Raw genomic sequence first — 25,929 nt, forward strand, 5'->3', positions numbered from 1 at the left:
CTTTGTGGGGCTGTGTGGGGGGAGGGGTCAGAGAGAGGACAGTGCTGCTGCCTGGCTTCTGGGGGTTTGTCCAGCACTCGCCCCATTTCCAGTCACTTCACTCACTTCTCTATGCAATGGGCAGCGTTCTAGCTTCTTCCCTGGTGATGATTCCCAGAGTGGATGGGTTTGTGTATATTCTAGGGCCACGTGGGCCCTTTAAACAGGCTCTCCTGCAAGACTGGTAGTTTCTCCCACCGCTCCAACCCCTCCTATTTTCACAGCCAGGAGTTGTGAGGCTTTTTTTCCTGATGTTGGAACCCTAGGTGGTGCAGTCTGGCCTGGGGCCAGGATGGCCTGCTCCCAAGGTAACCCTCCTGATTTTTAGCCACCCCACGTGAATGTGGAACGACCTGTTCCACCACCACCACCTCCTCTCTGTGCCTCTCTGCATCCTCTTCACTCTGGCTCTCCATCTCTGCTCCCTCCTCCCCATCTGGATGAATAGGACTCCTTTAAATCCTTGGTTGTCAGACTCCATACAGTTCGATTTTCTGGCAGTTCTGGGTGTTTTTTGTGTTGAGGTTAGATGTGATTCTTCTGTGGTTGTGCAAGGAGGTGAAGCATGTATACCAATGCCTCCATCTTGACCAGAAATCCCCCTTTTTTAAAAAGAAATTCCATGTAGCTTTCAGTTTCTGATGCCTCCAAGAACATCCCCCTAACCTGTGTTGGAAATGGTTGCCTAGATTAATCTACTCATTTTACAGATTAAAAAAACTGAAGTTTAAAGACTCAATGAATGTTCATGCACTCAGCATATTAGCAGCATATTTTAGTCAAAACCCCAGACACCCTGTTGGCTACTCAGTCCTTTGCCCATAGCACCTCCTAATCCTTTGCCCAGAGCACCTCCCAAATTTTGCCAAAGCAGAAATTCCACCCCAGTATGCATACCCACCATTCATATCATAAACACGCAGATTATATTGTGTTGAAGCCATATATGTAACTATGGGAAATCTAAACCAATTGAAGCCATATATGTAACTATGGAGAATCATCCTGGGTCCTTTAAGGATACTCTCTTGTGCAAAGGAGACATCTTAGGCAGCATCATGTCCCTGTATCTGATGATGCTGACTTTACATTGTCACAGCAGCAAGGAGGCAGAGACAGCTGTCAAGCCTGGCTAATCTCTGGGTCTGGGCTTATTTTTCATCCCTTATTTTTATTGCTGACATTTGAACCACCATGACATAGAAGCACTTCCCTGGAAGAGCTTCTGGGGAATATGTGAGGCAAAATCTAATTCTGAAAATGGATTAATTTTTGAAATAAAATTTTGTTCTTTTATCATATTAAAAGCACTTATTGGTAGTTTTTCCTAAATAATTCGACAGTTCTCTCAAACTTCTAATTTGTTCTTTTCTCTTTGTTTAACAGTGTGTCTGGTGGAGAGCTGTTTGATCGGATAGTGGAGAAGGGATTTTACACCGAGAAAGATGCTAGCACTCTGATCCGCCAGGTCTTGGATGCTGTCTACTATCTCCATAGAATGGGCATCGTCCACAGGGACCTCAAGGTGAGGCTGTCACTTAGCAACATCCTCCAGCTGCTCTCCAACCCATAATGCACCTGTCCAAGAAGAGTGGCTCCAAAGGTGGAATAGGGTTGCCTTGATGTAAATATGGGTGGAATGAATGATGGGCGTTTGTGTGCTGTTAGTTGTCTGGGCCTTTGGGGCTCAGAAGTAGCTTAAAAGAAGATGAAGATCAAGGAGGCTGGTGACTGTTTGGAAGATTTATAGTCATTATGCAGCCAAAGGGCCACCAAAAGGTAGGTTATGTATTGATTCAAGCCTATCTAAAAGGAAGTTTTGTTCAAGGCCACAAAAACCCTTTTTCCACTCCAGTTCTTCATTCTTCTCCTTATTCCAGCTCTGTGTCAGCACATCAGGCTGTATGAAAAGAAAAAAAAAAAAAAAAAAGGAGGGGAGAGTAGGTAGTGGGCAGGAGACAAAAGAGAGGGGCAATGGAAGGTTATCAGGAAAGAGCTTAAGTGAACTACAATTACAGACTCCTACAATGTCCTGTGGCTCCTCACTTACCTTTTCCTTGTGAGTTTTCACTCAATAGCACTGGAGGAGCTGGGCCATGTTTAGACACCTTTGAAATATATTTCTCTCTGGGTCTATGTTGATACTGAAGGGTAGATATCGAACATATCAGTTTGAAGAACAGTATAATTGACATTGTTGGCCCAACACTGGAATGTGGCCCCAGAGTTCACTGCACCAGTCAAAGCAGAAATTCCACCCCAGTATGCATACCCACCATTCATATCATAAACACGCAGATCATATTGTGTTGAAGCCATATATGTAACTGTGGGAAATCTAAACCAATTTAAAGAATAAATCCTAAAGATGAGTGAAAATGGAACTTCACCATCTCCTGTTGTCTGGTACTGGGAGTTAAGGTATAAGATGGTATGGCTTTTCCTTTCATAAGGACTCACTGTAAAGTTTTCTTCTCTCCATGTTACCATTTTCCATTGACTAGGGTAGTGGCTCCCAAGCGTAAGTCTACATCAGAATCATCTGGTGGGCTTGGAAAAATGCAGATTGTTGCTCCCACCCCCAGAAGCTCTGATTCTGTAGGTCTGCAGTGTGGCCTGAGAACTTGCATTTATAAGGGGGATTACAGATGATGCTGATGTTGGCTTGAGAACCACTCTTGAAAAAACCACCGGATGAGGGTATTTGGGAATGTTGATTAAGTCCTTACCCTTCACCCCTTGGAGGCTTCTTGCAGGTGACATGGGCAGTAAGCACAATTAGCTAATCGTATGACCTGGAGACCCTTCAGAGGGTGAGGTAAGGGCTTAGTAGAGAAGACGACCCAGCTGGCACTTCTGTGCCAGTCAGCAGTGCCTTTTCTGCCCTCTTACTCCCTCACTAAATACCCATCCTGTGCTTCCAGAACACAGCAGGCATCCGCCTCTGAACAAGTTAGTGTGGCAACTACAGAGATGCGGTGTGGTAGGCTGGTTGCCTGTGCTTATTAGAAATAATTTCTAAGCAGATATGGCATTTCCCAGAAGGGCAATGTTTACTTCCCATATAGAAAGGCAGATTGGCTGCATGGGAGATATTATCTTTCACTCCCACGTAACACTTTTGGAGAAATACTTGCAGCTTCCAGCCTGTGGAGCTTTGAGATCACCCACCAGGCTTATAATTGTGGAAAAAACATTGCAATTTTAGGGCCTTTTTGTGATTTCTTTTCAAAGGCACAAAGGAGTTTGGTCTATGTGAAGGAAGTTGATGTTAAATTTTCATAAACATCTGAGAAAATTTTTAAAAATTATGTTATCCAGGCCAAAGCAATGGAGAAGATGATCAGGTTATTTTAAAACTGAAGGATGATCCTGGGGTGCTGCCCCACCCCCAAACTAATATATGCATCCTTCTTCCTCCAGAAAGGTATTGTGTCTTCTTGACCCGGGAGGCTACAATCAGTTGTTTTTTTTCCAAAGCAAGGGACTGAGCCCGGAATTGTCCACCGCTGTCTCCTCAGATTCGTGCAGGGCTTCTCAGCCCCGCACTAGTGACACGTGGGCTTGGACCGCTCCTTGTGGTGGGGCTATCCTGTGCATTGTAGGGTGTTAAGCAGCACCCTTGGCCTCTGTCTAGCAGATTCTAGTACCACTCCTGGAGTTGTGACAGCCAAAAATGCCTCCAGGCATTGCCAACTGTCCCCTGGTGGCAGGGGGGGTGGGGGGGGGGAGCTGCGCAATCATTCCAATTGAGAATTAGTATATTAGATTAGGAGGTGATCGATAACATATAACATAAACTTTACAGGAAGTGTTGATTCAGATTTTTTAAAACATTGTCATGTGAATATTAAAGGGTCAGGATTGGCCTTGCTACTCAGGGATTGGCCTTCCAACTCAGAGATTGGCTACCAATTGTCTTACAAAAATGGCATAAAGTCCTGAGTCTCCTAGCACCCCAGGTAGAATTGCAAGATCTCCCCCTGCCCCCTCCCCTCTCCCACAGCCCTCCTCCTGCCCGCTGGGGCTCCATCCAGATTATCTCTGGCCTGTCCTCTCTCCCACCCTCTTTCCTGTACCCCCCCTTCCCCACCAAAGAGCCCTGCTATCTTTACTAGTCTTGAGTCAATTAAAGGTATTGATCTTAACTGTGAATGACCAGTCCCTTGAATCCTCCTTAAGGATAATTGTCCTTCAAAAGAGCTCTTTATGGACCCAAATGAATCTTCTATAGGAGGAATGTTTAAGAAGGGATTTGGGGCCCTTTGGCAATCTCTTCATCACTGGCTTGACAGCACAGAAGTGCTGGGACAAGAAAGATTGTAAATCAGACACTTCAAGAAAACTCTCTGTACCCATGATGGATCCTTACTGTTCATCAAAGGGTAACCCCGAAACATTCAGAGGAAACACAAACCACATGCACTTTTTGATCAGATCATCCCCCCCCCCCCACTTTCTAAGCAGTATTCTTATTTCAACGATCGATTTGCCCATTTCATTTCTTTTAAAACTCATTGCAAGCAGACACTGATTTTCTTCTGATCTCATGCTTCATCCACAGAATTAATTTCACAGTGACTGTTACATGCCGTTTCTTTTTGTGTTATTATTTGGGGTAAAGGATAAAGTAAAAAATTATTCTGACTTTTATTAAATGGTAAGGAAGACTTTATTCAAGACTGCTGCAAGAGTGCTGGCCAGCTGGCTCAGCTGGTTGGAGCATCGTCCTGTACACCAAAACGTTGCAGGTTCGATTTACCGGCCAGGGCACATAACCTAGGTTTCAGGTTCAATCCCGCCCGGGTCAGAGCACATACAGGAAGCAATGGATTGATGTTTCTCTCTCACATTAATGTTTCTCTCTCTCTTTCACACGAATAAACATACCCTTGGGGGAGGATTTAAAAAAAAAAAAGATGATTTGCAAGAGGGTATTACAATGTCACAAAAGGGAAGAAAATCCAACTAAACTCCTAATTCAGCAAGGGAGGGGGAGGATGTTTATAGCCCAGAGTGAGCGATCACAGATGGAAAGTTGCTAAGAGGGGACATCAAGGGTAGGGGAATTCTTGCTAAAGACAGGACAAACACTTAGACATTGACAGACAAAGGAGATTTTTTGAGCACATTTGAGGTGGAGACCCTTGAGCCTTCTCTTTGACTAGGCCCCAGCCTTGGGCTCATCCTGAGTCCATTGGCTCTGCCCACATAATTCAGTCTTAGCAAGAATCCTAGTGATTTATCAAAACTCCCCACCCTTGATATCCAGTCAGATTCCTTGGGCCCTGCCCTCCATATCTAACCACGCTGGCCTGCCTTCAGCAAAGCTCCTGTCCAGTCAGCATAGCCAGAATCCCCCTTATCCTTGATGTTCCCTCTTAGTCATTCTTTGTCCACTGACCGCCCACCCTGTTCCTCGGCCATAAATCTCCAACTGTCCTTATTCAGAGTGGAGGCAAGTCACTTTCCCCTCCTGCAAACCCCATTGCAGTATTCCCCATGAATAAGTCTTCCTAACCATCTTTAACAAGATCTGGATTTTTTTTTTTAACATTGAAGATGGGGGCTGAAGATCTTGACCAGTTATCTAGAGTGAGGGATTCTCTCTAAACTGACATAGCAGGATTCTTGCAAAGACCAGGCTGTGCAGGCCCGGCAAGGACAGGAGGGACACGGAGGCCAGCATCAAGGTCTAATCAAGAAGAGAGCTCAGAGGAACCTGACCGAGGATTGGCCAAAAAAAGAGTCTTGGTCAGTTGTCAAAGTTTCTCCACAGCAGTGGTTGCACCTCAGAATGGAGTTCTGAAATCCAGAGGCCTGGGCCCACCCTCAAATCCACTGAAGAACAGAATCTTCAGCCACGTAGTGCCCTCACAGCTGATTCTGCTGCACAGCCAGGCTGAGAAGTCACTCCGCATAAGAATGGTTCCTGAAATTTAATACTGAGGAACCAAAGATTCACCACAAACCACTGACTTCTGGGATGGGGACCAGAGCCAGACATGAAATGGATGGGCAAATGAGTTCCCCAGTTCTGATTCTCCTTGTCGCATTTCCCTTAAGGTTTAATATAAATGAGGGACATGATTACTTTTCACTCTGTACGTCTTCAGAATTTTCCTGGTGGGGGTTGTAACTGGAAGACAGCAGAGGTGTCAGTCCTTCCATTATCTCCATTATAAGTGACAACCTCATTCATTAAGCAACTCTTCAAAAATAGACCAAAAAAAAAAAAAAAAGGAAAAGCATGAGTGCCCCGTGTCAGGTTCTCAGCCTGGGAGTGCGGGGAGAGCTCTGAGGCGGTGACAGCTCCCTCTGCTCCCTAAGTCCTGCCCCCATTCTTTGCCAGGAACCTTGAGATTCCCTGATTTTACATAAACACTATGCAAATGAGGCTTCCCAGCCTCCCCCTGGATTCCTGGGCGAGGCCCCTTTTCCCTCCCAGGCAGGAGATGTGCAGAGAGGGAGCCCTTCTGGGGACAGGACTGTGCTCAGACCTCCGCTGGGTGAGAGGTGCGGTGCAGCCAAGCTCTGCCCTGTCCTGTTCAGGGAAGCGAACGAGGGACCATCACAGCCCATGTTTTATAGCACAGCCAGTGGAAGCTCGGGATATTTAAGGACACGTGGCTAAAACGTGCTGGATCTTCCAGGTCCCATTCATTCCCTGATGACATTCCTCTGCTTCCCAGGGAGCAGAACTAGCAGGTGTCAGCTGACTCATCTGCCAGAACTGCAGAACCAGGCGTTACTGAGGGCTGGGGAGAGACCCTTGGGTTAGAGAAAAGTTGCTAACAAGGTTCTGATAAAAACAAAATAGCACCTGCCAAAGTAACTTTACTTCTGGGTCTCTCCCCTTTCCCTGAACCCAGAAAATGAATGGACAAGTCTGAGAGGCATCATCTTTCTAGTGCTAATCTAAAAATAAAAAGGCCTTTCCAAATGCGAGACAAGTGTTTATTTGAGATGGACAAGAATATGTGGGTATCATTAATTCAGGCAGGAGCCCAAATACTGTTCCGATTAGGGGACAAAGGCTAGGGGTATTTGTGAGAAAGGGAAGGAGAACAATTATATCAATAGAAGGAAGGCGTTTCTAATGGTACAGGTGAAAGTATATAGTGATGTTAATTCCAAATAATGTTTTTAATTTTCAGCCCAGTAGTCGTAATAACTGCTTCATTGCTCTCTTTGCAAACAGTTCTTTGGAAACAATGGTATTCTAGGCCCAGCCCTGTTTGTAACATTACAAGGGTTGAGGCATAAGATGCAAAAGGCATCTCCTCTGGGACGGCCGCTCTGACTCCATTTTAAAGTGGCTCCGTTTCTATTATTGTGTACACTGGATTGCCTCCAAATAGGATTAATTTTTTTTTTTTAAGTAGGGAAAATACTCATAAGGGGACAAGGACTAACGTTTATTGGAAACCAGTAAGTGCCCTCCGCTGTGCAGAGTGCTCTGCAGTGCATTATTAAAGGCTGCTTTTCTTACCGTGTTTACTATGTTTAAAGGTCAAGTATGTTCTTGAGTAGTAAGTAGATTTTGTGGTTTGCTGAGTCTGCCACAGTTAACCAGCTCTAAATGCAGTTTGTAAATTTTTTAAATTTTCTTTCTAGCCTGAAAATCTGTTGTACTACAGTCAAGACGAGGAGTCCAAAATAATGATCAGTGACTTTGGACTGTCAAAAATGGAGGGCAAAGGAGATGTGATGTCCACGGCCTGTGGGACCCCCGGCTACGTTGGTAAGGACAGTGTGTGTGTCCCTGCATGTCACCTTCATTAGTCTTCTTAAGCCGGTGAGGCTGGCACATGATCACAGCGGCCTTCATGTCCCTTAAAAGAAGAATAAAAACAGTGAGAGACACTGGAAGGAGCTACAGGCAGTGACTCCCCTCGGAACCTTTTAAGAGTTGGGCAGAAATCCTGTTTCATTCGGGTGTGGGTCTGACTGGGGGCCAGGAGTTGATTTGGATGACTTCCCAGATTCTGATGCCAGAAGCGTTGCGCGTATATATGTTTTCATATGATTTACAGTGAGACACTGAGATGACAATAAGGTGCAGACACAAATAAAACATTTAAAATGTTGAGATAGAAGCAGATGGAAAGGAAATGCTGACAGGAGGACTCTGGTTCAAACCTTAAAAACGTCACTTTCTTGAATTAACCAGCCTTGATCTGTACTGGAGAAGCCAAGAATGAAAGTATTCCTTAAAATCAGAAGCCGAGATTTTTTTGTACTAAACATAGGGAATGTCAAGACGGCTACTGACAGATCTCAACACATGGGTCCTGAGATTCACCTTCTGTCTTCTGGGACCTGGAGAAAGGCTGTTGGAATTGAAGTTTTTGAGACTTTCATTTACATGAATATATTCATTCATTCAGCAAATGTATATGAAAGGGCCTGCGATGTATCTACCAGGTGCTGTTCTAGGCACTGGGTGACGGCAGGGAGGAAGACAGGTAGAGTGCCCTCGTGCAGCTTACATTTTAGTTGGGAGTAACAGACATTCAACAAAAAAACAAATAAATAGACAGGGTTGTCTAAGATCATGGTAAGTGCTGCAAGGAGAAGAAAATAAAACGGGGGTGTGTGATAGAGTAACAAGGGCGCAGAGGGATTGGGACTGGGTTAAGGGGACAGGGAGGAGATTTAGGCAGCCAGCCAAGGAAATGTAGGGGACGAGTAAAAGCATCAGCTGTTGGAAAAGGCTGCAGGGCGGGGCGGGGCGGGGGAAGCCCAGGGAGAGGGTACAGGCTAGGAATGTCTAAGAACAGGGTCAAAACTGAGGTTGGAAAAGACTTTTAAAAAAATGGAGATTAAGGCTGAATTTTCATCATGCAAACCATGATGGTCTTAATGAGAACAGGAAGCCTGCCCTGGAAGAGAGGAGGGCATGTTATGTGGCCAACATCATTCCTGTTTGTCCTCAGGTAGAACCACGCCACCTTCCCAGGAAGGCAGGGGAAAGCAGGTCTCACCCTAAATGGGCCTGGGGCCCCAGAGCATTGTGGGAAACTCCACAGCACAGCCTTATGGCATTTGCATAACAATGGTTGTTATGTCACAGCTGCCGCATTTTTAAAGGAACTCAAAGGAGAGGAGAAAAGAGCAGGCTGAGGGAATAACATGAGACAAGGAGGTTTAGAAAGAAGAGATAAAGATGGAAATAATGTACCAGTGGATGAGAAGGTATGCTCCATGCGGCTTAGCTCTTGACTGTCTCAGGTGAGGGTTGTTCCCTGGGTTGTATGTATGCACTAGACAGAGAAGAAGAGGTGGTTCTGATCCCGTTTAAGAGGCCAGGAGAGGCCGTAATAGGAATGATGGCATGGCGAGCTATCTCTGTTCTAGGACAGTAAAAATAGGCTTAGGCTTAGGCTTAGGCTTAGACCTAGACCTAGGCTTAGGGTCAGCCTAGGCCCTGTCAGGGACACTTAAAATTGTGGCTGCATCGCATGTGTAAATGCGTGTGCATGCCTGGGTGGGGTGGGGAGCAGTGGCAGAAATGTGAGCGTGTGTGGTGTGTGTGGAATTTCTCCAGCTCAGTCCAAGCCATCAGGCAAGCAGCAAATGCAAACGAAGAGACAATCTTATTCTCACTTCTCTTAAAAGGTGGGGAGGAAGAAAGCCTGTTCCAACCACAGACATTAGAAAATGGGCAGGTGTATGAGGCCACGGTGTCCAGGGTCCTGCCAAGGTGGGGCTGCTTCTTCAGCACTCCGGTTCCCAGGCCACGCCAGGTTGAGAGGCTGAGGAAGGTGCGGTGGCTGCCCAACTTCCCCTTTTGGGAAGTTGCCTCTGGAGCTGTGATTTAATATTCTGACAAAGAACGCCCATATTTACATATGCATCACACTGTTCTCATATTTGGCTCTGATGTTGGAAAGCTCTAGCACTTTCTAAATTGATTTTTGCTTTTTTGCTTCTTGGCAGAGCCCACGGACTGGCAGTTTCCCTGGGTTTCTAAGTAGTTGCCATCGTTTGGTCTGGTTCTGTTTAGATGTCAGGCGCTGATGAGTCTGGGAACTGGGAACAATATTCAGATGTGGCACCTTGTTCTTACTACCCTAAATGCAGGCAAGGGGGGCCATCCGGTAATTCTCTTATCAGATACCAAGTTTACTGTGAGTGGGGAAGGGGAAGAGGAGGATCGTTGGAATATAGCAATTCTGTTTCTTCACGTGTGAGCACTGAGACTCCAGGAAGACCTTTTAGAACAAGGAAGGGGCCATGTTGGGGATTTTGTGTCTATGTCGACATACCTTGGGCAGTGGGCTGGCTTTCCTACCTTACAGTCTACATGGAAAACTCCTACTCAGCTGTCAAAGCCCTGCTTGCACGTTACCCCTTTCTGAATGCTTTCCCAACACCCATCCTCTCCTTGATCATCCTAGCCCTTTTCCTGACACTGTTCTCATCACAGCTCTGATTACATCGTCTCAGGGTCCATCTTTATTTGTGTCTCTCCTTGACTTCTCTGTGGGTTTTTCGAGAGCAGGGGCTATATCTTATCCATTTTTCACACATCTGCTTGTTAATTGACTAAAAGCCCCAATGTTCAGAAAATTAGCAGTTTTTTCTTTCTCTTCTCCCCTTCTATTCGTTCAACCTGCACTTATTGAATTCCTATTAGGTACTGTGCACAGGGGTTTCATGGTGGGAATACAAATATGAATAAGGCAGAGTCTCTGACTTCAAAATATTCACAGTATTACTGTGAGAGAAAGCGGGCAAACAGGTACATTGAATAATGTATATATAGTAAGTGCTACATTATTCCTCCGTTCAAGAATTATTCATTTAGTGCCTACCTTCTGCTCTAGGCACAGGGGGACACATCAGTAGAAAGAAAACAAACAGATAAAAGTCTCCACCCTCATGGTACTTACATTTGAGTGGGAGGGAGACCGATGATACACAAAGAGCTATGTATGTTAATTAGTACCTTAGGTGGTGATCAGTGGTCTGGAAAAAAAATAAAGCAGGCAAGAGATTAGCAAGTGCGGTTGCGTGTAGGTGGTTGTAGTTTTTAATATGGTGATGATGGCAGCTCTCACTAAGAAGGTGGTGACGCGGTCAAGACTTGATGGCAGTGGAGGTGCTGGCCACGCTGTTGTTTGGAGGAAGAGCATTCCAAGGATGGTGCAGAGGCCCTGAGGCAGGAGAGCAGGGCTGTGCAGAGACAGGAATAGAGCAGATAAAGTCGGAGAAGTAATGAGCAGGGCATGTGCAGACCAGGACTCGCAGGGCATTGTCAAAATTGTGGTTTTTACTCAGCAGGGCAGGAAGCCATTAGAGGGTTCCGAGGTAACCGGGACCCCTCTAAAGGACTGGCTGTCAGAGTGGGAGTGGTAAGAAGCTGTCAGATTCCAGACGTGATTTTCAGGTAGTGTCATCAAGATTTTCTGAAAAATTGAAAGAGAAATCCAGGGTAATTCCAAGGATTTTTGGTGCAGGCACTTGGAATGGCGCAGTTGCCTTTAATTGAGATACCTGTGGGAGGAACGAGTTGCAGAAATATTATCAGGGGGTTGGGTTTTGATTTGTTGAGGTTTGCAAGGTCAGAGAGGCAGCTGGAATATGATTCTGGAGTTCTGGAAAGAAATCCATTCTGAAACTATGTACTTTATTCTTGTTACTCGTGATAGTTGTGTTCTGTAAAGTCACTGTGAACACCAACCACTGAGCCCCTAGAGGCAAAGCAGGGTTAGGTCCCTGCTGGCCTCTGAGCACAGCGTTTTCAGAAATGATCCATAAGTAACCTTGTTTTATGTGTGTTACTATTCAATGACACCTTATTTAATAATATTGTGAATTCATTAACATTGAACTCATGGCCAACGGCACTAAGACTCATGGCCAAACGAAACTTGTCAAACATGTACTTTCTCCATAAGGCACATCCTGGCCTTCTTGTGCTTTGGAACACTAGACAGCACTTCAGCACTATACTTGGGGGCTTTTTTAAACAGTGAAATCAACAAAACACACAACAGCGTGAAAAACGGGGTGCTCACTAGCCCATGAAGGCAATACTTGTTTACAGTGTGAGAGCCAAAAAGGAGAGAGCAGAGCGTTGCCATGTTTGACCTCACCTGAGAATGTGCACCGTGAGCGACTCAAAGTTTTGGCCACTCTGCTCATGGCCACAAATAGCCTCAAAAGCATCATGATTATGGATTTGGGAGCTACGCATAAATTTTAGTGAGTAGGCAGATTAAAAAATATGGAATCCATGATAATGATTTGGGAGCTGATAGTCTCTGGATGCATTTTAAAGCCATGAACCTGGATAAAATCACTATCTGGGTGGGTGTAGGTGGAGGAGAGGAAAGACCTCAGGGCTGAGTCATGGGGACTCAGAGGTCCAGGGAGTCAGCCGTAGGCGAAGCAAGAAGAGAACCAGGGCAGTGTGGTATCTGGGAAGTGCTTCGAGTTGGAGAAAGTACAATACTATGTGTCAGTTGTTGCTACTAAGTCAAGATAAAGACTGAGTGAGTACTGACCATTGGTTTTGGGGACCTTGAATTATGACTTAATTATAATTAAGTCGTTGAGAGCCTGGCTGTCAGGACCATGCCAGAAAGAAGGTGAAACAGGTCCTTGTTAGAAGACCCCAGCATGCCGTCAACCCTGAGGACAGACACAGCCAACTCCACCTGCCCCCAGCAATGGCTGCAAGGTGGGGGACACTGGAATCTTGGACAAAGAAGCCATGGCCTCATTGCTGCTGGGCAGTTTTCCATGTGAACAGGGCAGAGCCCAGCCCCCTTTGCATCTGTGAGAGAGCAGGGGAGAGTGCTGCGCTCCCGCTGGGACTCAGCGGGCGCACTGTCCCACTGGCCCAGGCCAGAGTGGCTGCTTCTAGCTTTAGTCGAGCTCCTTCTGGGTAGAAGTGTTGGTTTCAGTTTGTGAACACTGTTGTTTTATTGTTGTTACTACCTAAAAAACTATTTGGCTGAATAATTAATTCTGCCAATGTCAAGATTATTGCCTCCATTTAAATGAGCTCCCTAATAATGAAGAAATATTGAAAAGGTCTATTTATCCCAAGTATCCCAATGCACATGGTGCCATAGAAGGCAAAGGAATCCAAGCACTTGAACTTCACCCTGTACTCATAGCAGCTGCCCAGATCTCACACGCCCTTTATGAGGAGTCATGGCCCTTGCAGATTGTCACATCACTGATAGATAGCAGGAGATGCGAGCATCTCTCCATCCATGTGTGGTGCGTTCCTGCCTCAGGCTGTGCGGAGGCCTCCTCCAGCGGAGTACGGCAGGCGGGCAACACAGATCCACATAAGCATGTTTCCAGTATCAAGTCCCTGGCATATTTCAGAAGCAACATTACAAATACAGGTGAGATAGCACAACAAGAGCTGAAACAACCATGGAAAAACCATGGAGCAGGCAGGCTTTGAAGGAAGGGTAGAAATCAGGGGAAGATGAGGAGAGTTACAGATGCAGGCAAGCAGGAGAACAATAGCCCAGAGTCATGAACTGCTTCTTGTATGATCTGGGAGAAATGAACAGACTCATTAGGCTTGGAGAGAGGGCATGCATAAATACTTGGAGATCATTTAGGAGAAATGATGGGGCCATGTGGTGGAAGTCAGCTCGGCAGGGTAACATGGTGACTCAATATGGTATTGACCTGGATTTAAATCCATTTAATTGAGTTGGGTAGAACATCCCCTTGGCGTCACTAGTAAGAGAGAGGGTCAGAGCTGAGGTTAGGAGAATTACTTATGTGACCTGCTCTGCTACCATTAATGAAGACATCCAAACAGGATCATCTCCTGAATCGCTAACTGATGAAACTAAAGATGACAAACCTACTCCTGCTTGGTAGAGGAAAGCCTGTTTTTTTATTTCTTGATATGCTCTTTGCACACTGGTGTGATTTCTCAGATCCTGTGGGTCTAGTTCTCCTGATTTCAGAAAGAAAACCAAACTCTCCTTAAAAGAATTTAAAGCCTCTGCCTGTAGATAAAGTGACAGAGTGCCTTGCCCCGGGAAGGCACGCATGCGCGCTCTCACTAGCAAGGGGGTGCAGGAACGCAGAACTACACTTAGGAAAGGGCAAGAAGGCTGGGCTGCTAGAGGCCTTCACTGCTCTGTGGTATGTTTGAGTTACGTGAGACTCTTTTTCCATTGAGGCTTATTGAGTGAGGACCCACCCCTTTGCCACATTTCATTTGGAGTGCACACCAGCAACCACACCCTTTCCTCATTGGATGCTACTCAGAAATAGGAAGGAGATTTCTGTCTGGTCCATCGTGTTCTTAAGCAGAACTGTGCCACAGTCCTGCAGAGAGCGGCTAATGGTTGTTCCTAAAATTGTGAGGAAAGAGCCCTTCTAGCCTGCACAGACATCACAGGAGTCTTTGGGCTAACTCGGGCTGAACCTGCCTACAAAGTCTAAACAGATTAACAGAAATGAAGAACAGTTGGTCAATGTTCTCAGCATTTATTTATTTATTTATTTATTTATTTATTTATTTAAAAAATTTTTTTGCAATTAGGAGAATGCTCTTAATTCATGGGGACATTGCATTTTTAGAGCTTGCCATTGGACCTGCAGTTATGGTGAAAACTTGGAAACCAGTGGTTCCAGGCAGCATGGTGTTGGGTTGAGGACCTCTGTTCTCAAAGCCACCCCGCCTGCGATTGGTGGCAGTCGTAGCAGTGGGACCTGAATGCAAGTACTTCTGCCGCCAGTTAACAGGAGGGAGGCCTGGGCCCTGCACGTAAACTCCTGTGTTTTCGGTTTCTCATATGTAAAGTAAGTGGGCTAGACTAATTGACCTCCATGACTTTTTCCTGCTTCTGTCTTTAGGTATTTCTATAGCTATATGACTTAGTATCCTTTAAGTATATAAATATCCCTGTGTCAAGGATATTGCCTGTCATTTTTCCCATCTTTACTCAGAACAGACAAGAACCATTGGATTAAATTGATCAATGTCCCCCATTTTGAAAAGTCCTCTTCAATAACAAGTCAAGGCAGTTTCTTTTGTCATTTTTCATGATTCCTTTATTTCCAATCCTTTAATCCTCACTCCTCTGTGTGGCTGTTTTCCTTCACAGAGCTTGATTTTTATTTATTCACTTAAATATCAGTTTTTAGTACCTGGCTCTAAGCATTGCATCATTGTTCCCATTCTCTCAGACCGTTGGCATTGAAACAGGATTTTATGTAAGTGATGAATTGGCGTACAGGGCACAGACAAATGGGCTCAGGACTCAGATAAGAATTTTCTTTCCTTCTCTCTCAGCAGCTACTCAGTGACAGCCAGCCACGAGCATTTCATTGCACCAGCTGCTGTCCCCAGACCCCATTCGTTCTAGAGGACAGGGCTCCTAAGCAGGAAGACAGGTAGAGCCCTCTCCTTTTATTACCCTCAGCACAATGAGCACGGGGGGGCGGAGGGGTGGGAGGCAAGAGCCCACTGTCACAGCGTGGGCAGAGTGCGGCCAGCCTGCCTTGGAGGAGTCCCCACTCCACATGTCCAGCCGCACTACCTCACTCCTAGCACTTTTAAAGCATTTATCATCCTTCTGGAATTTCTTAATGTGCCTCTGGAAATCTTTGATGCTGGGATGGAGTGTTACAGTTTCTAAACCAGTACCTTTTGTTAGGATGAAGAGGCGGGAAGGTGGTATTCTTTGGAACTTACTCTTTTTTTTTTTCCTCTTTTAATGATTAAACACCAAAACACTGGAATGACTCTACCTTTCTTCTTAGTTTCGCAGTGTAGTTTCTTACCAGATTTCAGAAGACAGGACGGGCCCGAGTGCCAAGCGCCCTCCCGTTGTGGTCACAGCGGCAAAGGTGGAGGCTAAAGCTCGGGGAAAACCTCTCATGGATGCTCTCAGGGTTGCTCGTTGTCACAGCGCTCTGAACTGCCTTACTCAGAACATTCTTTTTCCTCATCCCGCTGAATTCCAGGTCTCCCCTACATTTTAAAACACCAGGCGCCCTCCCTTTTTCCACTGCCTTCCCGTTCCTTAGCCTCACGGTCCCACCCTCCAGCCACATTTTGGCTTCGGTAGCATTGGAATAGTAATCCAGCTCAGATCAGAACAGTAATTATAAACCAGGATGGTGCTTTAGTGGGGACTTTTCATGCCTGTGGTAAAATTCAAGAGGCTACTAGGAAAATCAAAGTGAGCTTCTCTTTTGCAATGCATTTTTAGAACATTACAACTCTAAGAAAAGGTTACAAAAGAGAATGGAGCTGTCCCAAGAAACTTCTCCTCCTTTTAACTTTGGGTCGAAGACAAACCATAGGCAAGGAATGATCCCGTATTTCCGCAGTGTTTTTGTTTGCCGATTACAGTGCCCTAAAGCTGGCTGAAGCACTGCCTTCCTAAGATGCTCACGGCAAAGCCCTTCATTGCTCTGCTTTTTCCTTCGATAACCCCGCTGCTAAAAATCCTACTATTGACAGGAAGCAGATCTGACTAAGACATTCAATATTGCCTCCTTGTTATTACTCAGTTTTTACCGAGGCCCAATTCTCCTCTAAAATGTGTGCCTAAATTTTATTTTCCTTGATCTTAAGAATTTTATTTATCCTCTCCGAACAGACCACAACTGGATAGAGCTGTGTTCTTTCTCACCACCTGTGGAAGTTCCTCTGGGACAGGAAGACTGTCTAGGATCCAGGTGTCTAACTCTCGACACAAATCCCTAGTGGCATTCCTTACAATGAGGAGTCACACATAGCTCTTAGGTTGTGCAAGTTCTTTTCCAGAAAGGCCCAAGTCCAGGACAAAGTGCAGGTGCCTTTCGAGACAGGACACTGAGGCGCAGAAAGATAACGAGCTCTCCAAGGTACACTGGCACAGAGCCAGGCTATGATTCTGTCCTCTGAGTCAGTGCTGGATGTGCGGCGACAGAGATGATAGTGCCCCCTGTGTGTGTACAGGCTCACTGTTTTTAAAGCACTCTCACAGAAGTTCGGGGCTCCCATGAGGCCACCTGCTCCTATGTCAGGCTCCTTCCTGAAAAGGCCACCTCACGTGCCCAGCCTGTCTGCCAGAGTAGAAATTGAATCCAGACCCCCCACAACCCCCAAGTTTTGTGATCTCCTTTCATGAGCCACTTGGGAAAAGCCGTGATATTAAAAGAAGTCTTTACTACCTCTGCCTGTGACTGACTTTCATCTCTTAGGATCTTTCCCTCCCACTGTGACACGCATGAAGTTCGAGTCAAACGCCTTTCTCCTTGCACTCTTCAGGGAGGTGAGGCTGGTCAGCAGGAGAAACAGATGGACCTTAGACTAGGCCATGGGCCAGCAGGTTGCCTGTGTGCCGACCTCTTCCTGCTGACATCATAGGCTCCGTGACAGGTTGGACATTTTAAACCCATCTTTGAAGACAGAACCTTATTCAAAGACAGGAAGAATGCCTGTCAGTCTTAATGTCTGGTCAGTTCTATCTCAGCAGGGAGGAGAGATGGCAGGAGTTTTACACACTCCAAAGACTTAGGGGGAAAATGAGACTATGCCCATTTTTATAAGTAGTCTTCTGGAACAGTTTTTTCAAACCTCCCTTTTAAAAAGAATTTTAACTGGAGCCAATGAACACAAGACTGGTTAGAGCTGGGCATTACACTGTTATAGCTACTTAAAGGATGGGTGGGAACACAGGTGGTAGATAGGGTAATCTTGATGACACCTGGCCGGAAGGTAAGAGAGGGTGGGATGGGGGATGGAGGGAGCTGGAGGGCCCCGGAGAGAGAACGTGGCAGGAAGACAGCCTCTCTCTTCTTTCAATAAATGCAGATCCATCAAGGTGCCGTGGTAAGCCAGAGTTCCTCTGCCATGACAGGAATCTCTAATATGAGGACCCATTGCCCTTGTTCTGTGGCATTTTCTATCAGCAATGATGAACAGGAAACTCCTGGATTGCGGTGTCTAGGTTGGTGCCTGGATAGGGTGGAGACCATGTAAGTAGGTGGGAGATTAAGTGAGCAAGAGGATTAATACCTAAATGAAGAAAGGGACCAGCTGGATGGGAGGTTCGTCTAGGGGGTTTTACGGCTCCTTCCCACTCTACGGCCAGGTTCTCATGCTGCGCCCTTCCACCACACGTGGGCCCAGCTCAGTCCTCACTTCCGAAGGTTTTAATCAGAAGGGTGAAAACCTTCATTGATGAATCACTTCCATTATGTTAAGCTAAAATCAATAGAAAATACCAAATGATATCAAGGATCTGTTCATCCTTATTTCCAGAAAATGATAAAACCTGAGTTCTGCTTTTGCTCTTGTAGTTTTACCAACTTTTCTTCCTTACATAATAGCTACCACTGATTATATCTGTAATTTGATAGGTGCTTATTGCTTCCTGTAAGCCGCATAACAGTGCTAAAAGTTGGCCTCTATTAATGTGCCCATTTTACGGAAGAGCAAAATGTAGGTTTAGAGAGATTAAATGACTTGACCAAATTCACACACATAGGAAGTGACAGATTTTAGGTTTCCTTCACTAAATAGTCAATATGCCTGACTATTTAAACCTTCTTAAATCCAAACGATGAAAGTTGTTTTAAGTTAACCTAAATCCAGACAACCATTTCACATCTTTACCTCTCATTTAATTCTAAAATGATCCTTTTTCTCTTACTGCTTCATCTTTATACCCGCTATGTCATTCTGAGAATTCACCCTGAGGAATATTCTCAGAGCACCGCCAGCTACAGCGATGTGTTCCCCCGACCTGTATCTTTCCCATTGCTTCTATTTGCAGCATCTCCATGATTTGAGTCTTGGAGGTAATATATTCTTTTCTTAGATACCTTCAGAATTTTATGTAGACAAATTTAGTATTTTCAGCGTTTTATGTAGAGTGAATTAAACTTAAAAATCAATAATACCTCTCCCACCTTGCCATGATCTGGGCTGCCCTGGCCCAGTCATTGTCCTTGGAAGGCACTGAGGCTGTATCGCTTCTGTGGCTTGTGTCTGCTCTCAGCGCCCAGTGTGGAGGGGCAGGGGTCAGGTCTGACTTCTTCACCCCATCCTCCCAGTGCCTGAAAGGGGGCCCAGCCCATGAAATGATTTGCGTGCAGGGAAAAACACCGCCTCGCTGCCATTGTTCTGGACTAGCGGTTTCATTTTCTGCCACAGAAGGCTGCTCCCCCGACCTTGGGCTGTCCCCTCCTAATTGTGTCCCTGTCCTTTGTCCACTGGACGTGGTTATCTTTGAAGTATTGAGAGGAGTAGTACTCAAACAGCTGTAGAGGAGAGCAAATTGCCTTGAACATGAGCTTGTTGAGCTTGGTAACAGGGCGAGATCTCAATTTCCTCGTCTCTCTCAGCAGAAACTGCTCTTCAGCACACCTTGATAGTGCAAGACACGGGGAATTTCTTTTTCTGCTCTCTAAGGGCCCGGGGATTGATTACCGTGGCCCCCGCCTCAGCCCACAAGACAGCCGCCCTTCTTGTTTCCAGCTCCACTTGGTTAAGCCTTTTCCTCTCTCTCTTCCAGTAAGGAAAATGGGCAATTTAGTTGTTTTAAAAAACAAGATGAAAGGTTTCTGAAATTTTTTTCCCTTTGAAATCTCTGGAGTCCTTCCCTTTGCCAGGAATCCTTGCTCTAAATCAATATAATACAACTTGGTTTATAGAAGACATTTCCTACCAAGTGGAATTTTCCACCATGGGTTGGTAGTGAGCCTTACAGCAGGAAACTCAATTATTTTACATTTTAAACCTGCTGTTTCAGTAAAGAGTGTGAGTTAAGCCTGGGGCTAAGAAGGACCACATCTGTCCATGGGTGTCTTCAGTGGCTCACAGGATGCTCTTCTGAGGCTGCGTGGTTTCCGTGGAGATTAACTTATATTTACTGGTGTAAATGAAACAAGCCAATGGGATGCTGCTTCTATCAGGAATAGCCAAGAAAACTGAATTAGTGGCCCCCAAGATTTGACCAGGAAGGAGCTCTGAGAGACCATTTAACAGAATGTCTTTTCTACCCTTTAACCTTAAAACTAGAAATTTTGAAATCTCTTTGAACATGTTTTAAAAGGAGAGTAGCATGAATAACAAACATCTGCACACACAGAACTAGGGCTAATCCTGCCTCTTTAACCCCCACACTTCATATCAGAAATCATTCGCTTCGGGACAGGTATTTAGTGATTAATCTTGTACCTAATACAGGTACTTCCCAATGGGCATTTGAATTCCAAAATTCATTTGTCGCCCTCTCTGTCTTATTTTATTCTTTTTCTTCCTATACCGACTCACCAAAAATGTTTGAGGCAGCTATGTTTATTTGTAAATCACTAATATGGCCTTTAGACAATGTTTTCATATACAAATAGAGATATATGTGTGTAGAACAGGAGGGGTTCAGTTGAAGAGCCATTTGTTGAACATCCAGAATGTGCTAAAGCCTGATTTTGACGAGACTCACAGCAGTGAGTGAATGCATGAAGTGTAGTAGGAGCGCACAGTAAGGCTAGTGAGCCATAAGGTTTTGCTGGGACGTAGGAACCCAGGTGTATGCGTGCCCGACACATGTCACCCAGGTAGAGCTGCCTGCACCCCAACCCTCCCTTCTCCACCTCTAAAACGCTGACTTGGGCCAAAGCTAAGGGACAGGCAGAAGGTTGGACCTGCTACCTATTTTGCACGTGTCCTTGTCAACACCTCCAGGTGAGTGGGTCTGTTGCCCCTGACGACCACTGAGAGCCCCTGGGGACTGTGCCTTGAAATGCACTCGAGGAGAGTGTTTGTGCCCTCTCTGCTGGAGTCTCTTCTTTCTATCATGGATTTACCAGGAGACTAAGTCCTTTCCTGCTCTGCCTGGGGCTGATGGCATCACAAACCAGCCCCAGTGCTTTTTAATGACTACTCTGTCAGTAGCTCCAATTAAGTTATTTCAACTCTAAGTCCCCTTCTATTAGAAAGTGTGATGGTGGCGAGAGTCATTGCCAGCCTCCCACTACACAGGAATTCTGTTGGGTACAATTAGAAGAGAAAATGATTTCTCCTTGATTAAGAAGCTCCTCAGCACCTGCAGGCCATGTGGGGCAGAGATGGAACTGGGGCGTGGCTTGTCACTTTACAAGGCTCCAGGTGGACTGTGCTCTGGGCCTCCTCGGCCTGGGAGCTTATTCGTCTTCTGAAAGTTTGTAAATTGGATGCTAGGACTTTTGAGAATTACAGCAGAATTCCTGCCAATGGTATAAGATGTATAACATAGTACAAGGGAGTTTGGCTGGTTTTCAAAGTGGAAAGTGGTTTCTAAAAATGTCAGAATGAGAAGTGGGCTCTCCCTGTACGACATGCTACGGAAGGGGATCAAGAAAATGATAGAGAGTGGGCCCGTAACCTGGTGAATTAAGCGTTTGGGGGAAACAACGGAACCAACTACAGAACACAAAGCAGAAAAGGAAATGGCCCAGCCGATTGCAGGGGTTCATTATGATGTGGTCACCAAATCAGATTGTCAGAAGAGTTTTGAATGTTGCCTGAGAATTGGTTTTTTTTTCCCAAGGATTTCTATGAGATGAAAAGTAGCTATTTAAAGCTATGTAGGTAGGCTTATTCAAACAATGTCCCAAAGAATATTTGGTTCCAGGAATCACATCTGAAATTAGAGTTAAGACCATTAGTGTGTGTGCCATTATGCAATTTGTAAAACATTTTAAGCTGGTGAGAAGATTATTTCCAAATCAATTGACTTTGTCTTTCTTGTCATTCTGTTATACTTCCTGCTTCACCCTCTGCATTTCCAGTGCAATTAGGACCTCACCAGAAGGCAAATGGAGCACCTGCCTCAAATTGGTTTAAAAATGTTGATATTTTATTGCTGAAATAACTCAGATAAGACACAGCAGAAAAATAGCAAGAAATATTTGGCACATGCACATAGACTTCCATCCCCAATATGAGACTCTGATATTTGTTCATCATTTAGAAGATTTCCCCTCGTATCCCTGTACTGACCTGGCCTTGTTTTGTCACTGGCTCCTTTTGTCAGTTGCCATAATAGAAGCATCTGAGAAAGACCCACAAACCTTCTTTTTTTCTTTTAAATCCACATACTTCACATTATAAACCTTACCATTTAAACAAAATTTCATATTATAAAAATTATGTATGTGTCACCTAGTGTGGCGTCAAGTATCTTAACATCTCAAGGGATGTTCAAGCTCCAAGTTGCATAAAATTCAGCTACTTGATGTTCAGGTCTGTGCAGTGCCTGTACGATTCTCTAAATGGTGAACGTGCCAAAGTGAAGGTGAGATACCTGACGTGTGCCCCTTGGGTGTGTGGACTTCTCGAAGGAAGCCATGTCCTCAGTTCTTTTGGTTTCTGAACAAAAGATGACGGCCAGAATGGTGGCTAGTACTTTCCTTTTTCTAACAGAGGAGGACAACGGGGGGGGGGGGGGGGGAGGATATTATTTTAAAGAATATCCCCAGAGCTGGGGAACTGGGAAGATGGAGCCCTCAGAGAGCAGAGTGTTCGCTCCTCCGCTGAGGGAGTCCTGGTTTGCAGAGGCTGTGTCTCCTTTCCCCTCTGCACATTGTGGCTCAGGGGATGGACCCAATCTTGGCTCATAGCTGTGGAGTCAGCTCGCGGGGGTGCTGACATCTTCCTTCCCCATGCTCCTTTCCATGTGTCTGTCTCCTGTGGCACCTGGTGCATGACATGAGCTTTAAATCCTGTGCAGAGTTCTTGTGCCTCTGGGGTCTTTGACATCTGGTTCTGTGGAGTGTCTGGGCCAGGCTGCGCTCCCTCTTCCTACAGAGCCTGGCAGACACTGTGACATGGGGCCAGGCCTCTGCCCTCCAGCTTGGCTGTGGGTTCATGACATCTGCCGTCAGTTCTGCCAGGAGATGAAGGCGGGTCATATGTCGCTCTGTGAGCCTTCTCTGACTCTTCTGAATTTTTTATCAGGCCACAGAGAAATGCAGTCACCTCCCACCACCTGGGCCCGTGCGGCCACTCAGACTAGGACATCCGCTCAGGGAGAGCGCACCTCCTAAATCAACGAGACATTTACTGTGGTAAACAGCTCCCTCTTGTCAGTTGCCATAATAGAAACATCTGGGAAATATGCTCTTAACAGTTATGGGAAAAAGGAAGTATCGATGCCGCCAGCTCCCAATTATCTAAGGGCCACTTCCCCAGCTTGCAAGTTCCCTTGCTTTGTAGTTCCATCTCTCCTTGTGCTACTGTGTTCGGGATGAACATTGCAAGGAAAGAATGCACACATTTATTTATTTTGCTCCTGTTAAAAAAGAAAAAGTCTCATCAGAAGTGTGGAGGAATTGGGGCTAAAATCTAAAATTAGATTTGGGATTACCTGCGGATTGTGTTTTTCGCCATCATAGCTAGAAAGACTCCACAATAGCTTGTGTACTTCCCTGTTCTTGCTCAGGAAGATTTATCTTCCCCAGAATGAAAGAGGATTTTGCTGTTAGTTTTTCTGCACAGGGAGTTTTCCTACAGACTGTAGAAGAAACTCTGACCTTAACAATCAGCACATTCTGGCAGAAAGAGCCAGGGCAAGGGTGAGGCTGACTGGCCCGTAGCTGCTGTGTAATGTCGGAAAATAAACTTGTCTGAGGCTCTCTTTTCACTCTGTCTGGTGCAGATAAGTGTAATTGTGAGAGTTGCAGACAGGATTACAGTAGAAAATGTTCATGAGTCACTAGGATAAGACACCGACCATGGCAGGCACTTCATTTGGGTTGAGTTTCTCTGAGAGGAAGGTGGTGTGTTTTCCTGCTGGATGCTGTGGGCAAGCCATTGACCTCTCAGTCCTTTCTGTGCCCTCACCTATAACTTGGGGACAATGATGGTAAAGATAATTTAGCTCTTCCCCTCAACTTCAGCGGGGATAAGTGAGGCAACGCATCCAAACCCAGACAACACACAGTTCAGCCTATGAGTGCCTTGTAAGCGACAGTTATTTTTGGTTTCTCTACCCTCTTAATTTTTGGGAAAGTCTATGCTAGAGACACCTCAAGCAGATGTATTTGGGTAAAAAGGAGATTTTGTTTGTGAAGAACATTTGCTGTCTTTTCTTGTATCTATTTACTCTTTGCACAGATATGTACGGTAGGCACTGCTGGGTGCCAGACACCAGGTGGGTGTGCAATGCTGGACTGTTGCCCCAGGAACAGGAATAGAAAGTGTGGGAATAGTACAAAATAAGCCCAGTTCCTGGGATGGATGACTCCTGATGAATAGTAGGTTAGAACCAAGGAAGTGAGGTGGAATAGCATCTTTCCTGTTTCACCAGTGAGAAAATGAAATGCCCATACTGGCAGATAACCCATCCAGAACCTTAGAGAATGGACTAAGAGCAGGCCTAATGCAGAATTCCCAAAGACCGGATTTTAGGTCTGACCTCGACTGGATTGTAAGCCGCATAGAGGCAGAGGGAGGGGCTTCCCATTGGTGTCCCCACAGCACCTAGAAAGGCCCTACAGGGGGGCAGAGATGCCTCCTTGAATGGAATTGATTTGAGGGGAAGCCACACCCCAGGCCCCAAACAGAAGGTACCATTCTCCGACTCAGTTTGGTCTGAACTATAGTGCTTAGCACAACACTGATGTAAAATAGTCACCTATTAAGTATCTGTCGAATGATGTATTGGTTTATTGAGTTTGATTGATAATCTCTAGTTACACCCATGCGCATTCGTGCACGTGCCCTCATTTTTTTCTTGTTAGAAAAACCAACAAATAAAACAGATCGTATACAGGGTCCAGCACAAATAACGCCTCTTTTTTATTACAAAATCTTTTATTACACAGTCATAAGCATGTAATTCTGTAATATAACAATATCACACCCAAGCACATTTTATGACATTTTAGGTTAAGTGTTCAAATTACTGTCTATCTCGTGCGAAACACTCACAGACCCTTACCAACCACACTCAAGCAGGCCTTACTTCTGATGGACCCTGTATCTCTACTCAATTTTTGGAGTCACAGATAGGTCAGCCCAAGTAGCAGACTGAGAAAGAAAAAAAGCAAACCTAAAAAATGCCTTATGTATCGGACGTTTAAATTGTCAGGCTTGTGTCTGTCCTTTGTCATTCCACAGCTCCCGAGGTCCTCGCCCAGAAACCTTACAGCAAAGCTGTTGACTGCTGGTCCATCGGGGTGATTGCCTATATCTTGTAAGTATTGCTTGCCACCTTGGCTTCTTTTGTCCCTTTTTTTAATATTGTGGCAAAATAGACATAACACAATATTTACTATTTTAACCACTTTAAAGAACATAGCTCAGTAGTATTAAGCACATTCACATTGTTGGGCAACCATCACCACCATCTACCTCCAGAACTTTTTCATCTTCCCAAAGGGGAACTCGGACCCCCATTGAACACTCCGTCGCCATATCCCTTCCTCCCACCCCCAGCGGCCACCATTCTACTTTCTTTATGTATTTGACTACTGTAGGTTCCTCACGTAAGAGGAATCACACAGTATTTCTCCTTCCGTGACTAGCTTATTTCACTTAGCACAATGTCCTTAAGGCTTATTCATGTTGTAGCCTGTGTCAGTTTTAGTTTATTTTTTGAGGCCGAATAATATTCCATTTTGTATATATACCACATCTTATTTATCCATTTATCCATCACTGGACACTTGGTTTCTACTTTTGGCTCTTGCGAATGATGTCGCTGTGAACACGAATGCCTGTGTGAGTCCTGCTGTCAGTGCCTTTGGCTGGGTACCCAGAGGTGGGGCTGCTGGGTCAGATGGTGATTCTCTGGTTAACTTTTTGAGGAACCTCCATGCTGTTTCCCACAGCAGCTGCACCATTTTACATTCCCAACAGCAATGCACAAGGGTTCTAATTTCTCCACATCCTTGTCAGCACTTGTTATTTTC

At 45.3% G+C, this 25,929-nt stretch overlaps 1 protein-coding gene across 2 annotated transcripts in view; it reads left to right on the top strand.

Annotated features, from left to right (window-relative positions):
• Nucleotides 1–25,929, top strand: part of CAMK1D (calcium/calmodulin dependent protein kinase ID) — a 396,613-nt gene that overhangs the window by 335,905 nt on the left and 34,779 nt on the right. For both annotated transcript variants that reach the window (XM_054593597.1, XM_054593590.1), the window contains exons 4-6: nucleotides 1,426–1,564; nucleotides 7,657–7,783; nucleotides 25,136–25,211. In XM_054593597.1, coding sequence (XP_054449572.1) covers nucleotides 1,426–1,564; nucleotides 7,657–7,783; nucleotides 25,136–25,211 — 342 coding nt within the window. The remainder of the gene's footprint in view (nucleotides 1–1,425; nucleotides 1,565–7,656; nucleotides 7,784–25,135; nucleotides 25,212–25,929) is intronic.

Source organism: Pteronotus mesoamericanus, unplaced genomic scaffold, assembly GCF_021234165.1.
Source record: "Pteronotus mesoamericanus isolate MK-2021 breed Mesoamerican mustached bat unplaced genomic scaffold, CSHL_Meso_final contig_130, whole genome shotgun sequence".
NCBI lineage: Eukaryota > Metazoa > Chordata > Mammalia > Chiroptera > Mormoopidae > Pteronotus > Pteronotus mesoamericanus.